The sequence below is a fragment of the Sitodiplosis mosellana genome, unplaced genomic scaffold (assembly GCF_009176505.1).
Source record: "Sitodiplosis mosellana isolate CC-2019 unplaced genomic scaffold, AAFC_SMos_1.0 Smas_scaffold_54, whole genome shotgun sequence".
Classification (NCBI taxonomy): Eukaryota; Metazoa; Arthropoda; class Insecta; order Diptera; family Cecidomyiidae; genus Sitodiplosis; species Sitodiplosis mosellana.
The window spans coordinates 296561-311795 of record NW_022595296.1 but is presented as its reverse complement, the minus strand read 5'-3'; the positions used below and the strand labels follow the sequence as shown (position 1 = coordinate 311795).

At 36.2% G+C, this 15235-nt stretch overlaps 3 protein-coding genes across 3 annotated transcripts; 1 reads left to right on the top strand and 2 right to left on the bottom strand.

Annotated features, from left to right (window-relative positions):
• Positions 1 to 8605: 8605 nt before the first annotated feature.
• Positions 8606 to 9726, bottom strand: LOC129570383 (DNA-directed RNA polymerase II subunit Rpb4-like). Its single transcript, XM_055449958.1, has 3 exons — positions 9582 to 9726; positions 9003 to 9183; positions 8606 to 8871 (listed from the first exon to the last, which is right to left on the bottom strand). Exons 1-3 carry the CDS (start codon positions 9640 to 9642, stop codon positions 8697 to 8699), a joined length of 417 nt encoding a protein of 138 aa, XP_055305933.1. The 5' UTR covers positions 9643 to 9726; the 3' UTR covers positions 8606 to 8696.
• Positions 9727 to 9852: 126 nt separating this feature from the next.
• LOC129570381 (NTF2-related export protein-like) lies at positions 9853 to 10656 on the bottom strand. The gene is made up of 3 exons (XM_055449956.1): positions 10529 to 10656; positions 10375 to 10461; positions 9853 to 10237 (listed from the first exon to the last, which is right to left on the bottom strand). Exons 1-3 carry the CDS (start codon positions 10535 to 10537, stop codon positions 9896 to 9898), a joined length of 438 nt encoding a protein of 145 aa, XP_055305931.1. The 5' UTR covers positions 10538 to 10656; the 3' UTR covers positions 9853 to 9895.
• Positions 10657 to 11094: 438 nt separating this feature from the next.
• LOC129570349 (BTB/POZ domain-containing protein 9-like) lies at positions 11095 to 13274 on the top strand. The gene is made up of 2 exons (XM_055449921.1): positions 11095 to 11314; positions 11535 to 13274. Exon 2 carries the CDS (start codon positions 11603 to 11605, stop codon positions 12989 to 12991), a length of 1389 nt encoding a protein of 462 aa, XP_055305896.1. The 5' UTR covers positions 11095 to 11314; positions 11535 to 11602; the 3' UTR covers positions 12992 to 13274.
• Positions 13275 to 15235: the final 1961 nt, after the last annotated feature.

The following is a 15235-nucleotide window of genomic DNA, read 5'->3' as shown; positions in this document are numbered from 1 at the left end:
ACGCAGAATTCTGAAAGCTTGCGCCCGTTTGCGGATGAGAATAGCGTTATCAGTCACCTCTACTGCCTCTGATTCCGGCAAACTTGATGAAAAGTCACCGGCCAAGATCTCCACCGTCTTCCTTCCATATTTGCGGAAAAAAACAGAAGCTGTGGCTGTTCCAAGCTGTTTGTTCGCCCCAGCCACATCGATCAGCTCCATCAGGCTCAAGTGGTTGAACACATGCTCAAGGCAATCGTTGTTAACGTCTAAAATCTTTGTAGCACACGCCACTTCATTGTCATTTGCTTGTCGTTGTCGCTTTGCTCGGTTGTTTCGCTTCGGTGTTTGACATCGTCGCTTCCCTTTATTGGCCATCATCGAAATGTTCATCGTCTTAAGCTGCAAATTAAGTTATTTTTTAAATTACGTTAAGTGTGTTCTGTTGAATGATTCAAGCAAAAATTGAAAAAGCTCTGAAACCCTTAACCATTCCAATTGAAACAGTTCTCTCATTTCAAAACGACTGATTGAGAACCTAAGTCCTAGTTGTATTCAAATTCTTTCAATAAAAATCTGGCAAATTCAACATAACTTAAATACTTACATTTTAATACAATTTCACTTTCCGACCCCAATTATGATTTACCACAACAAGCTAACTTGCAATCAACGCTAATTTCTTTGATTGTTTTTTGAATAATATGCCAAAATATCAATTCCACAGCAATCTCTCTTGAATATAATGTTCAGCAATACTAAAACAAACTTGTGTTTAGTTCGATGATTTGAATGTGACTGATTTGTGAGCAAAGATCTGGTCTCTTTTATATTTTAACAATTCACACAGATGTGTGTTATATGTGTATGAAATCAGGTGAAACCCTAACATAAGTACATTAGCAACCGCCCCTTTTTTTGAATCAAAGTAGACAAGAGATGAACAATATGGTATGCAAGTATAGAAAAAGAATTTCTAGCCTAACTGCCAGACAGTCCGGATTATAGCCTTTTTTGGAGACATTAGCGTATTCAGAATAATCCATTGGCATTGACTTTTCTTTGGCGACGACATAGTACTAATGACGCTATTTCGAATTCTATTTTGCTTGAGGAGAGTACTTACAACTGCGACTGATCACTTATCATGCTGATATGCGACCATAACATCAATTTGCTTGAGACAGGATTAAACGATCATTTTCTTTAAAATCGTTGCATTTTATTTGATATGAGAAGTTTTTAACAGTTGCATTTTAACAGTTAAGGATATTAGATTATTTAAAAAAAAAAATAAAAAGCTCAAATGCCTATTATCAATGTTTCAGTGTTTGTTTTCCTAGAAAAAACTAAAACAAGATGAAACCGTTTTCGATCCGAAAAACAAATGATTTGATACTTCAATATTTGTGTGTGATGTTCAATTTCCATGCATTCTAGATGAAAACTGTTCATAAGTTAAAATAACTACTCCTTTCGTTCGATTACAATGGATTCGCGCATTTTGGTTGCGTTCCAATCCGATGTGATCTTGGAGTAAAGCTCGTCCAGGTCATCTTCATCGAAAACTGTCAATGTAAATTTGCGGACAGTTTGACTTTCGTTCAAGAAACGAGTTGCTGCATTCACGGAACATGAGCACCGAGTCATGCTCAATTCAGTCAGATTCGGGAGATTCGCAGCGAGTTGTGCCATTTGATGTTCAGTGAGAAAAAACGAGTGTGGAAAATTCATGACGATTTCGAGTTTCTCAATCAATGGGCTCCCAACGGCAAAACCGATCCAAGAATCATTCAAACGACCGGTTAGTCTACAATGTTTGAGTTGTTTGAACACCAACACTTTCTCTGGCTTCAACTTATTTTCACTTGGAGCAATGTCCAATTTGGAGGTTTCGACTCTTTCAAATCGGATCGGTTCAGCTGGGTTCTTTCGGAAATCATCTTGGTCAAAGTGTAGTTCCAAAGAATTAAGTTGTTTCAACTGCTTGCTGGCGTAGTCCCAAAATTTCAAACTGTAGACACCCGAAATGCTTAAACTTTGTAGTTGAGGATTTAGACGTATGATCTTTCTCACGTCGGTTGTTGTGAGTCTATCGCACCAATGTAGCACCAAGTGCTCAACTTGCTGAAATCTACCGGCAAACATCTTGTGATTAAATAAACGATTAGAACACAATTCCAAACGATGCATCTTTGGGAAAGTGTCATTGAATTGCGATGCCTCAAATTCTATCGTTGCAAATTCGATTGAAACCTTTTCAACATTTTTGTATGGCTTTTTTGTGTCTGCATGCGTGAAATTTTGACCTCTTAGTGTGAGTGATTTCAGGCTGTCTGAACAGTATTCGTTGATATAGGCTAGAATGTATTTGTTCTTGGGAATAACGCCACCATACATCGATATATTCGAAATACATTCACCAAAAAGACGCAGAATTCTGAAAGCTTGCGCCGGTCGGCGGATGCGAATAGCACCGTTGGTCACCTCTACTGCCTCTGCCTCCGGCAAATTTGATGAAAAGTCAAGGGCCCAGATCGCCACCGTCCTCCTTCCATATTTGCGGAAAAAAACAGGGGCTGCAGCTTGTCCAAGATGTTTGTTCGCGCTAGCCACATCGATCAGCTCCATCAGACTCAAGTGGTTGAACACATGCTCAAGGCAATCGTTGTTAACGTCTACAATCTTTGTAGCACACGCCACTTCATTGTCATTTGCTTGTCGTTGTCGCTTTGCTCGGTTGTTTCGCTTCGGTGTTTGACATCGTCGCTTCTTTTTATTGGCCATCACCAAACAATTCGTCACCTCAAGCTGGAAACTAAATTGATTTTTAAGTTATGTTAAATGTTTTGTATTGAATGAGTCGAGCAAAAATTGGGAAAGGTCTGGAAACCCTTTTTGAAATAGACCATTTCAATTAAAACAGTTCTTTTTCTTCAAAACGACTGATGATAATGTCATTGAGCATTGAGAATCTGGATCATATTCAAATTCTTTCAATAAAATTCTGGCAAATTCACCATCACTAAAATACTAACATTTTAATACAATTTCACTTTCCGGCTTCAATTTTGATTCACAGAACTTTGCTAAACAAATTAGCAATCGACTCCAATTTCTTTATAATTATTTTTTGAATAATTTTCCAAAATATAAATTCCAGAGCAACCACTCTTAGATATAACGTCCAATAACACTAAAACAAACTTGTGTTCAGTTCAACGATTTGAATGTAACTGATTTATGAACGCAGATTCGGTCTCTTTTATAGGACAAAACTTCACACTGATGTATTTTACATGAACAATTGTATATAAAATCAGGTAAAGCTCTATGCACTAGCGCATTAGTATGTTCCTGGTTGAAATATAGATAGATAGATGACCAATGCGGCTAGCAAGTTTACATGACTCCTAAACTGAGAGAAGAAGAGTATATTTTCTCTGAAAATATTCGCCTAATTCCACATGACACTGCCAGACACTCCGGATTATAGCCTTCTTGGTAAAACATAAACCTCGTATTAAAATAATCCTTGGCAGTGACTTTTCTTGTTGGTGCGATAATACTGTCATAAAGCCATGAAAATGATCTGGAAAAAAACGAGAAGAAATTCATGTGCAAACATGAGAATATTCAATTTTGGCGCCTCATTGATTAAATTCAAGATGAGACAATAACGAACTCTAACTCCGCGCTTAGAAATTATGCAGCATACGTCGTCTACAAAAAACCTCATTCATATATATCGAACAGTTCAGCAGAAGTGATTTCGGAGGTTGTCTCTATATGGATACGAATAAATAATTTTGGAAAATTTCTAAACAAATAGCATTAAATCCATTTCCGCAAAATTAATTCTGTCACAGTCAAATTTCGTACCAACACAACCAAAATTTTTTTAACGATAAATAATTCTATGTAGTACACACTAAAAAATATCTGTAAGAATCTACACGATGATACCAATCAAACATGGATTTATATGACAAATCGTGTAAAGACGATAAAATATCGTGTAATTTCAAATAAATCAATGAATTGGCAAATACTATTACCCGATATATGCATCTGTCAAATGTTTGCGTCAACTTTGAAAGATTAAAAATTACACGATATTTTAATGTTTTACACGATTCGTCATATAAATCCCATTTTGATTGTTATTTTCGTGTAAATTCTTACAGATATTTTTTAGTGTGTACACACAGAAAAGAATCCCCGGAAATTTTGGGTGTTCGCCGTAAAATTTGACATTTATATATAAATTTCTATATACATTTTACCGGCAACACTTCAATTTTCCGGGCGATGACATATACTGTATTTATTCCCTAGGGAATTTCCAGCTGGAAATGTTTCAATTGTTTGCGAAAATAAAAAGAATTACATTGGTAATCCCGAACTTTTCCGTACCGTTGGCCTGCGTTGTCCGTAGGTACTTTTGATTATTTTTTTTGAATTTTCTTGAAATAAAGGCAGTGAAAATATAATAATAAAAATGAAGTGAAATAAAACGAATTACATACGTAATCCAAACTTTTCCGCTCCGCAGCAATTTAGTTTACCTCCCGCTAAATGTTCAACCAAAATTTCAATGGACCCTTTTTCATAGCATTTTTGACCTTAAAATATAACTATTTCGACCATTTTCCATACAAAAGTGTCATTTTCGAACAAAATTTCAAAAATTTCAAGAAATGTTGATTTCGGACCAAATTTATGGGCAAGTAGGTGTTCGGTTGTTTGAAGGCTCCCATTATTTTTGCAAAAAATATCAGTTTGCTTTGACCAAAACCCTAAAAAATGGCTTTCTGAGTGATTTTTCATATAAAAGGGTATTTTTCGAGGAAAATTTCAAGAAATGTCGATTTCAGGCCAAATTTATGGGAAAGTAGGTATTCGGTTGTTCCCAGACCCCCATTATTTTCACAAAATAATGTCAGTTTACCTTGACAAAAAATCCTGCAAAATGGTTTTTTAAGTGATTTTTCATATAAAAGTGTCATTTTTCAAGGGTTTTCAGGTCCTCAGTCGGAGGCTTATGGTACAACATAGGTAGGTCAGAATGAGCTCAAAATCAATCCGAAGCTTTGTCTCGACATGCCAAATCTTTTGGCTCTTACAGATCTAAATTATCTTGTCAACTTTTTGAGATATCCGGCGAACAAAAAGCTCGGACGCTGACGCGAACGACACCATACGCACATCGCTATTTTGCACATATTTCATAGTAAACAACAAGTTTTTGGGGGTAGATAGGTCTTGATCGATAGGATTTGATCCCATCTACATTGCCTAGTGTACAGATATGTGCTTTTTGAAGTTTGGCGTGACGTTATAGTGGTCCGAAAGAGGAGATGTCATGAAATTTTGGCTAGTAAAACCAATACTTTTCCTAACAAACAAGTTTGCGGAAAAGTAAAATCGGTCACTTTAACTAAAACTTTTTTTCCAAGAAAATTTCGACAAAAATTGAGGACAAAAAATCAAACTTCTGCAAATGCGATCAACATGAAACTTTCAGAATCTCTTTTTTTCTCCAAAAAATGAAGCCTCAGAAGCCAATCAGAATCGATTAACGGGTACCTCCCATACAAAATTGTCCAAAAATCGGTAATTTTAGTCAAAATTTTGTATGGGAGGTACCCGTAAATCGATCCCGATTGGTTTCAAACTTTCAGAATCTTATTTTTCTCCCAAAAAATGAAATCCCAGAAAGTTTGAAGCCAATCGGAGTCGATTTACGGGTACATCCCATACAAAAGTGTGAATTCCTTGAGGTTTTTCTTAGGGCAAGTACCCCAGGATTAAATCGAAAATGGCTCATCTTCGAACTCAAACTAAGTTCATTGGATACAAAACTTTTGGCATTTCCAGATTTTGATTATCTCAATTATTTTTTGAGTTATCGTGTTAACAAACAGCTACGACGACAACGACGGCACACGAACGGAGAAGTGTCTCAAAAAGTGGTTTTCTACGCGTTTCATGAGTTTTTATGATGATCTAAGCTAATTTTGCGAAAAAAGTTTTCGGGACCAATTCCTATACTTTCCCTTGACACGTTGTGTACGGAAAAGTAAAAACCATAGAAATGAACAAACACGAGATCTAGATTAGCTTCTAAATGAATTTTATTTTGTTATATTTGTTGTGGTTACAATTGATTAAGTTGGATGGCTTGTGATGTTGTCAAATATGATCCAATCCTAATGAATTAAAATTTCAATTTAAACTATAAAAATATACGGAAATATTAAATTTTAGTTACATTTCGTGTTCAGATAAATTATTATCAGAGTCATTTATATTTTGGTCGCAACGGATGGTTTGACAAAGGATATGAACTGATGCGTTTTATTTCTGCTAAGCCATAGCTACTTGTCGATGAATGGTTTTTAATCTCCAAGTAATTTGCTTCCTCCATGTAAATTGTTAGTTTGCATGCATCCTTCAGTTGACGTCTCTCTTTGTCCAGCTTTTGAAGTGTAATATTTTTGGTTCCTTCGAAGTCTTTTAACCTAGATTGTTTTACACAAATACATTTCAGTGTTGCTGAATAACGTGCAAATGGAATGAAGTCCCCAATGGAATACAAGTCTTTGCCGGATGTCACGTGCAATTCCTCAAGTTTATCCAGTTTTTGCGCCAAGATTTCAAAATGACGTTTCAGTAATGGATCTTCCTCATAATCATGAAACAACAACACTTTTAGATTCGGCAGAGAAATTAGACCATTAACTATTCGATCATTAATATCATCATAATCAATCCGGTCGATTTTGACGCTTTCCAGAAATGTTAGTGTGGCTTTGGACTGAGTAAAACTTTCATGTCATATATTGCTAAATGTAATCTTTTGATCTGTTGGTTCTTGTGAAGTGAATGTAAGTTTTTTAACAATCTTGAACTGAGTGTTCCTATCGATTTTAATACTAAATCATCGAAAATAAGCCCTGAATCAAGTAGCCAATTATCAACTGGTGCATGTGATGAAATAGTTTTTATATTTTGATGTCGCTTAAAGAAATCCTTCAGTTGTATAAATTTTGTTTCCACTGTATGATACATCCAATCAAATTGTTGGACTGTGGGATAATTTCCTAATAATTCTTCAACTTCCCCAAGAGGACAAAGATTTATGTACTCCAGATTCGTAAAAAACTGTGATAAATTGTCGGATAGTCTGTTTATATGAATCTCTCGAACGTTCCTTAGTTGGTTTTTCAAGTGCAAGTCATTCGAATCATAACACAAATTTGTTGAATAAATGTCCATACATTTTATGTTCGGATTAAGTATTGGACCAATCTCAGATACGTGTTCTATACCAGTTATTTCGATATTGCGGGCCAAGGAAGTAAAAGACTTATGATATTTATTTTGACTCCATAATTTATAATGCTTACTATTTCCGGACCGAATGTATCTGTAATATGCACATAATTGTCCATACGTTCTTTGATAATGTTCATTGGCCAGCAAGTATACACGTTTGCATGTTACTCTGAGCCTACACAAATCTTTTATCGACAACCAATCAAATATATTGTGAATGCATTCATCATTCAGTGAAGAAAATTCAATTTTTGATGCTTCTCTCCTCAAATGGAGAACTTCTGGATTCATATTTCCTCTTTTTAATTTACTCATCCCGTCCGATAATTACTTCTGATATTAACCTCTTCAAGATTTATTCTCTGTTTTAATTATAATGCACCAAAAATTTGACAAACAAACTGACAATGAACTGTAATAATTGAACTCTTTGATTATTCTCTGGAATAATTCTCCAAAAAATCAATCTCTCTTCGATACAATTCCAGAACGATCTCTCTTAAGATATAACGTACAGCAATACTAAAACAAACTTGTGTTAAGTTCAACGATTTGAATGTGACTGATTTGTGAACGCAGATTTGGTCTCTTTTATAGGACAAAACTTCACACTGATGTATTTTACATGTACAATTGTACATAAAATCAGGTAAAGCTCTAGCACTGGTGCATTGGTGATTACAAGTGACCGCCCCTTTTTAAATCGAAGTATATATATAGACAGAAGATGACCGATAGATAAGTTTACCTAGGAGTAAAAGAAATATTCGCTCAACTTCATATGCTACAGCCAGACAGACCGGATTATAGCCTTATTGGAAGACATAAACGACGTATTAAAATTAATCCTTGACATTGACTTTTCCTTGGCGATGCCATAGTACTAATGATGCTAGTTCAAATTCTATTTTGCTTGCAAAGAATGTTTGCAGCTGTGTCAAATAGTTTATCATGGTGATTAGTCGAATGTATGGGTGTTAGTTGGTAACTTGTCTCACGATGGTCTAAACCCAGCTCACGTTCCCTTGCATGGGTGAACAATCCAATGTTCGGTGAATTTTGCTTCACAATGATATGCGACCATGAAATCAGTTTACCAGAGACAGGATTAAAGGATTATTTTCTTGAAAATAGTTGCATTTTAATACGAAAAGTTTACAAAAAGTTGCGTTTTAACAGCTCAGAACATTGGATTATTTTAGAAAATGAAAAGCATTTTATCATCAATATTTCAGAGTATTTTTTCTCGAAAAAACCAAAACAAGATGAAACTTTTTTCGACACGAAAATCGCACACAGCGACTGATTCATTCTTTTCAACAACTATTCATTTCGCACAAAAATGGCTGATATTCATTGTATGTTTGACCGCATTGTTAATATTGCAAACTGCGTTTTGTGCCGATGTCGTCCAACACTTCTTTCAATTCTTCGTCTTTGAACCGACCTTCAAGTGATGGAATCAATGCTTTAGCTTCTTCTGGGACTTCAGGACAGAGATTACCAATTGCAGCTAGTTCGAATTTATGCAACTTCTTCTGTGTCAACAAACTGTGGAAGAAACGAAAATATGAATGCTTAGGAAATTGCCAATGTTTTTTGATTATCAAAAACTTAACCACTTTTAGTCAAATATTGATTCGTTCTATTTCAAGCCATGTTTGTATGCATATTTAACTCACCTTCGAACAGCCGTGATGGTTTCTTTGTTTTTGAACTTTCGGAAAATGTCAGTATACGTAAAAGTCTTCAAAAACACCTCGGAGAACTCTTGTTCCTCGTCAGCCAATTCGTTCTGTTTCTTGCGGTGGTCCAATAGCATGTGTACTTCACTGACTAGCAACGTTTCCGCATTTTGGAACTCTGAAATAAGACAATTTGTGCGGAAAGTAGAAGAAAAATGTGAGTTTGTATAGGCAATTGTTACATCTCATTTCGTTAAAAGAGAATTGAACATGAACGTGTTTTTTTTTCATTATTCGGCCATTGATTCGGACAATAAATTTTCCAGAAAAAAAATGTCAGAACAAAGGAATCGAAATATTGTCTAATCCAATAATGCCGATCAATTTTCGTTCTTTTAAACAAAAGAATCTGCTGTTAATTGAATTTTGGTTGACGTTTATCAAAAACACCTCTAGTATTGAAGAACAAAGGCAAACAATTCCATGAAAATGACAGCAACAACGACGACCACGACAGTCAAAATTACCAAGAGCTCATTTTCTATCGAAACATTAGAAAAAAAATCCTAATTTTACCTTTCGGGAACCGCAAATCAGCCGCATCTTCTTCGAAAGTTTCAATGGGCACATGAGACATGGTTCGATTTTTACAACAATCAATTTTTTGATAATTTTTTAGTCGAAAATCAGGGAGTTTTGCTTGAGCTAAACTATAGAGCACAAAAACATGAACACAAATGAGAAGCAAATGACATTTGACATACAGTGCCACCTGATGACTGTTCCTGAACATTCAGAAGGGTTGTATTAGATTTTACAAAAAAAAATGTTGAATTTGCATTTATTTATCAATTTTTTCGTTTATTTGTTGCCAAAAATATCGTGAACATTCATTTGAAATGTGCGGTTCTCTTGAATTGTGGACACAATGAATCTTGGATGCGGAAACAATCGCGTACAATTTTCCATTTGTCGTCTTGAGCCGAGATCACAAATGTTTGTTGAAATTGCTTGAGTGGATTGTTCAAAACTCGAAGCGATCCAGACACCAGAATCAACAACGTCTTTTGATTGGATGTGGCCTCATCAATGATTGGTTGAACGTCACAAACCGAAGCCGTGTGTTCAGTTGCTGGCAGACCTTGAAAGAATTCCTGAATATTTTCCTTGCCATTGATGCCATTTCCATTCCACGCAGCGATCGCATTGTCCATATACAAACGGGAGATTTGCTATCGAACGGACGCAAAATGTTGAGATTAATTAAAATAGATTTTTTGTATGTGGACGAATTTTTTATGTCATTTTACATTGTTTTTTTATGTGAATCTTCCATTGAATCAACTCAATGAATCAAAATGTTGCTTACATGTCGCTTGTGATCCACACTTTGATAGTACAGCTGGATGAATTCTTCGGCTGTCTTTGTAGACTCCGTTAATTCGAATCGAAGCTCCTAAATGATGAACAAAATATCAAAATGAATAATTTTTCATGGATATTCTTGGTTTTGTAATACTAACAGCACTCATTTTTAGCTACAACTAGTTGGATCAGGAGCAAAAACGTTGAAATTGGTTTATCAAATAAAGTTCAAGTTTCGAAAAACAGCGCACCACATAGATTCTACTGTGTATATTGAATACTAAGCACGTAGCTGTCAGACTCGTGTGGAAATAATGTCGAAATCAGAGTGCCACATAGATGTGTTAGTGGTCAACAATGTTTGTCATTCACAATAGCACACACACACACAGAGAGAGAGAGAGAGAGAGAGAGACACACACTCTTCCTTATAGTCGGATGTGCGCATGTTGCGTTCACTAATTCGGTTTTGTGAATCAACAATGATAATCTGATCGAACTAAAAGTTGAATTGTATGGATTTAGAGTCCATAGGAGACTTCCATGCGGGAATTGCCTTGAAAACACAATAAATGCTATGCCATAAGTAAACTTTTTATTGCCTTTGCTCAATATAGCTAACAAATTGGCGTCTAAACTTTAACGACCACGTCTTGAATATGAAAAGTGTGGACTTTGACATTGAACGCACTTCTAAAGTTTGACGTATGAATACAACATAACTGGAGTTGTTTGGCAAACAAGCGAAGAACACTGAAAACTAAACAGGAACTGTTCGTGAAAATTAAACAGGAGCATTTTATTGCGGAAAATTCCACTTTCTTTGCGTTAATTCATTCATTTTTGGAATCAGATTAGTTTTTATTTTGGTTGAAATTCCAATAGCGACAATCACTAAACGAATAAAGATCAAAGAGCACATTGGAACAGCGAAATTGTCAAAGGTAAATATTTCTTGAGCACAACATTCTCTATGAGAATTTCACAACATCAACAAAGGTTCTTATTTTGTGAAAATTTCAACACCACTCTCATTGTTCCATTCTTTGCAAACTATATGAAGGGATTCATTATTATATTGGAAATACTTGCCAAAAGAGAGCTTATTGCTATTGCGAAATCCATACAAAATTGATTTAACATAATTGTCTTCTGTTTCCATAGATAAATACATCCAAAATCATCCCAACTTGTTTTGACAATACACAAAGGCCGAGAATCACATCGCCACAATGTCGAAAGTTAAATTCACCAGTCGGACTGTGGAATCAGCTGTAAAAACCTTATATTTGGATGAGATGACGGCTGATGTTCATTTCGTATTCGAATCCAGTGGACAATCCGATCGTGTTCCAGCACACAAGATTCTCTTGATTGCCGCAAGCAAAGTCTTCCGAGCGATGTTCAATGGGCAGTGGAAAGAGAAAGACGAAGTGCCAATCCCGTATGTGCTTGCCGCCGATTTCAAAACGTTCTTACAGTATTTCTACTTGAGGGAAGTTGAACTGTCCATGGAGAATGTGGAAGGTGTCATGAGCCTCAGTCATCAGTACGATATCGGTGCGTGTTTCAATGATTGTACAACACTCTTGGAACGCAGCCTCACTGTCGACAATGTTTGTTGGATCTATTGGCGCGCCATATTCTTTGGACACGAAGAATTGAAGACTGAATGTGAGATATTCATTAGTCTCAACATGGAAGGCGTCCTCAAGTCAAGCGGATTTTTAGGATGCAACCGAGAAATATTGAGCCACATTCTACGACTCGATGAAATGGATTGCTCAGAAACCAGTGTGTTCAACGCATGCATGAAGTGGGTCAAGACCGCCAGCGGGCAAAATGAAATAAGTAAAGAATTGGTTCAAAATCATCTCGGAAATTTGTTCTACGATATTCGCTTTGGATCGATGACAATGCAAGAGTTCAACGCCATTTACACGGCACATGGATGTTTATTCACCGACAAAGAGCAACAGGGCATCACAAAACTGATCAAATCGAAGATAATGCAATGGGAGTCGTTCAATGGAACTCGTCGTGTGAGCCCATGGGAGAAGTCGGATGAATTTGATTGTAATGGAGGATTGGATTTAAAATATGACGATGGACAAATCGAAATCATGAAGTTTTCAACAAACGAAACTCTACTGCTGAATGCGATCGTTTGTTCTGATGCAAACTACAGACGAGATGATTCATGTTCATGGTCAGAAGACGACGAATTTGAAAATGTTGTAAGTAAACTCACTGTCTTTGAAATTGATCCACTTGGTCCTGATGAAGCGAAGCCTCGCGTACTTTATGTCAATGAAAATGTGGAACATCCAATCGATGGTGATTGTTTTGACTATGATGACGACGAGGACGACTCCGAAGATAGCTACGAAGACAACAACGTAATACGATTCCCAAAGCCACTCATCATCAAACGTGGTTTCAAGTACGAAATTCGTTTGAAACCAGGAAGGGAAATAATTGCTCATACATATTTGTCATCCGCTGAAGTCAAAATGAGACGCAACATCACGTTGAAGTTTGAAGAAGGCACCGTTTTGAAGAAAAGCCTCTTTTCTGGAAAACTGATTTCGAAACTCAAATTTGCAACAATTCAACGATGATGCTATGATTCATCATAAGGACAAACAGGCTTCCCGTTAAATTTCAGTGAAGTCACCAATTGAAATATACATAATTTTCAAACCTCGATAAAATTGTGGAATTCTGAATATTATCATATTATCAATGTAACGCCAATTCTGATTCATCTAAAAAATGTTCATACACATACATAAATTTCAATGTTTGAAACAATTCCAGATTTCACAGACTTTTTATGTCATATTTATTCTTAGAATATTTTTTAAGAAAAAACAATAAATGAACGAATAAGAAGGCAATAAACTCCTATTGAATTGAGGTCATTTCATTAGAAGAAAAAATCGTCGCCACTGCAAAAAGGATGGTTACGGAAGTACTTCTTTAATTTGCTAGTCAATTTTGGGGTTATCTTTAGTTTTTCAGCCACAACAAAGTTGAGCTGACGATGGAAAGTATCATCGAGACTATCAAATTAATTCGAATGCACAAAATGAGATGCACGTTTTTATGAAATTCAAATATGTTGCAGACGTGTGGCGGCTGTTGAACGTCAAAGTCATTTGAGGCGATGCGAGCGCCCCCAATTTCAAAGGGCACATCAATGTAATTTAACATTTCAAATCGGAACTACACAGCGCGCCAATTCGAAATATAGGAAAATATAGTGTCAACAGCCGCACCATGGTTGCAGCAAACAATAAAAAAAAGTCATCATCCGTTGGTACATTGAACGCGCTCACGTAAAATGACGTCTGTAGTCAAATGACATCATTCATAGAAGCTGGGTCATTCTAAACCTTTCTACATTGCAGCCAGAGAAAAGGAAATAAAAATCTTTTTTTTTTTATAAAATCATCTACTACCTAAGCTTTTTTTATAAATATTTGCGGTTATATCACAATCCAAACTGTTGTTTATCAGTGATCATTGTTTTTGAGTCGAAATTTCCAACAAAAGAAACGGAGGTAAAACTTGTTGAAAAAGTCCCAGATTTTACTCTCTTCGTTGATCCATCGCCTTGGATTGCAGGACAGTATTTCCAAATTTATGTTTGATAGCTCGGTAATTTGCTTGTAACTTGATATTTTTCACAGAATTTCTCCACGATTCTGATAGCAACTTCTCCTAACCTCAAATCGAAGTGGTGCAATTTCACAAGTCACGTTCGAAGGTAAGACAATTGAAATTCGTTGTGGGTTTTGCTTTGGCTTCGGCATTGCCAAATGTTTTCATTTCTGCACATGAATTCTGTTCGAATCGTCCAACTTATTTTTGTTTAATTGCAGCCGACAAATAGTTCATGATGTCGTACAGTAAATATATCAATCAATCCTTCAATTCGGCCTTGAAGAGCTTGTATCTGGACGAGGAGACGTCTGACGTAAATTTTGTCTTTGAATTGAACGATGACGTTTGTGTACGTGTTCCAGCACACAAAAATTTACTCACTGCAGCTAGTAAAGTTTTTCATTCAATGTTTTATGGACCATTGAATGAAAAAGGTGACGTTAAAATCACGGATGCTTCAGTGGCCGATTTTAAAAGTTTTCTGCAGTTCTTCTACTTTGATGTGGTCGAAATGAGCATGGAAAATATTACAAAAATTATGTATCTCGGTGAAAAGTACGATGTCACTGGGTGTTTGATCGCGTGTACTAGTTTCTTGTCCGACAATCTCACAGTTCAAAGCGTGTGTTTGGCGTATGGACTCGCGATTCTCTACAATCAAAAGGAAGTGGAGCGTTTGTGTGAAATTTACATTGGCATCAATGCACAGACCATCTTCAAGTCAAGTGGTTTCTTGACGTGTAATAAAGAGGTGCTAGGTCGAATTCTAAAACTCGAATCGTTGTCGTGTTCAGAAGTTGAGGTATTCCAAGCCTGCCTAACATGGGTTAAGGCGGCCAGTCAGCAAGAAAAATTGAGCAAGGAATTAGTTGGAACTCATCTGGGCGATGTGATGATGCATGATATTCGTTTTGAATTGATAACAAAGGATGAATTTGATGCTACCCATTCAACATTTGATGCTTGGTTTGCGGCTGATGAATACGAAAACATCATCAAAATGCTCACTTCATCGGATCGACCAATCGAACGTTATGTGTCTGTGCGAGAAAGTGATTGGCGTGAAGCAAAGGTGCATGAGTGCAAACGATTTGTCGAGTACACCATAAGATCAAAGCACGCATACGAAATGGAAGAAACAGAAAAAACATCATTCACAACTGATGGTACCATTCTATTGAGTGGATTCGTTTGTG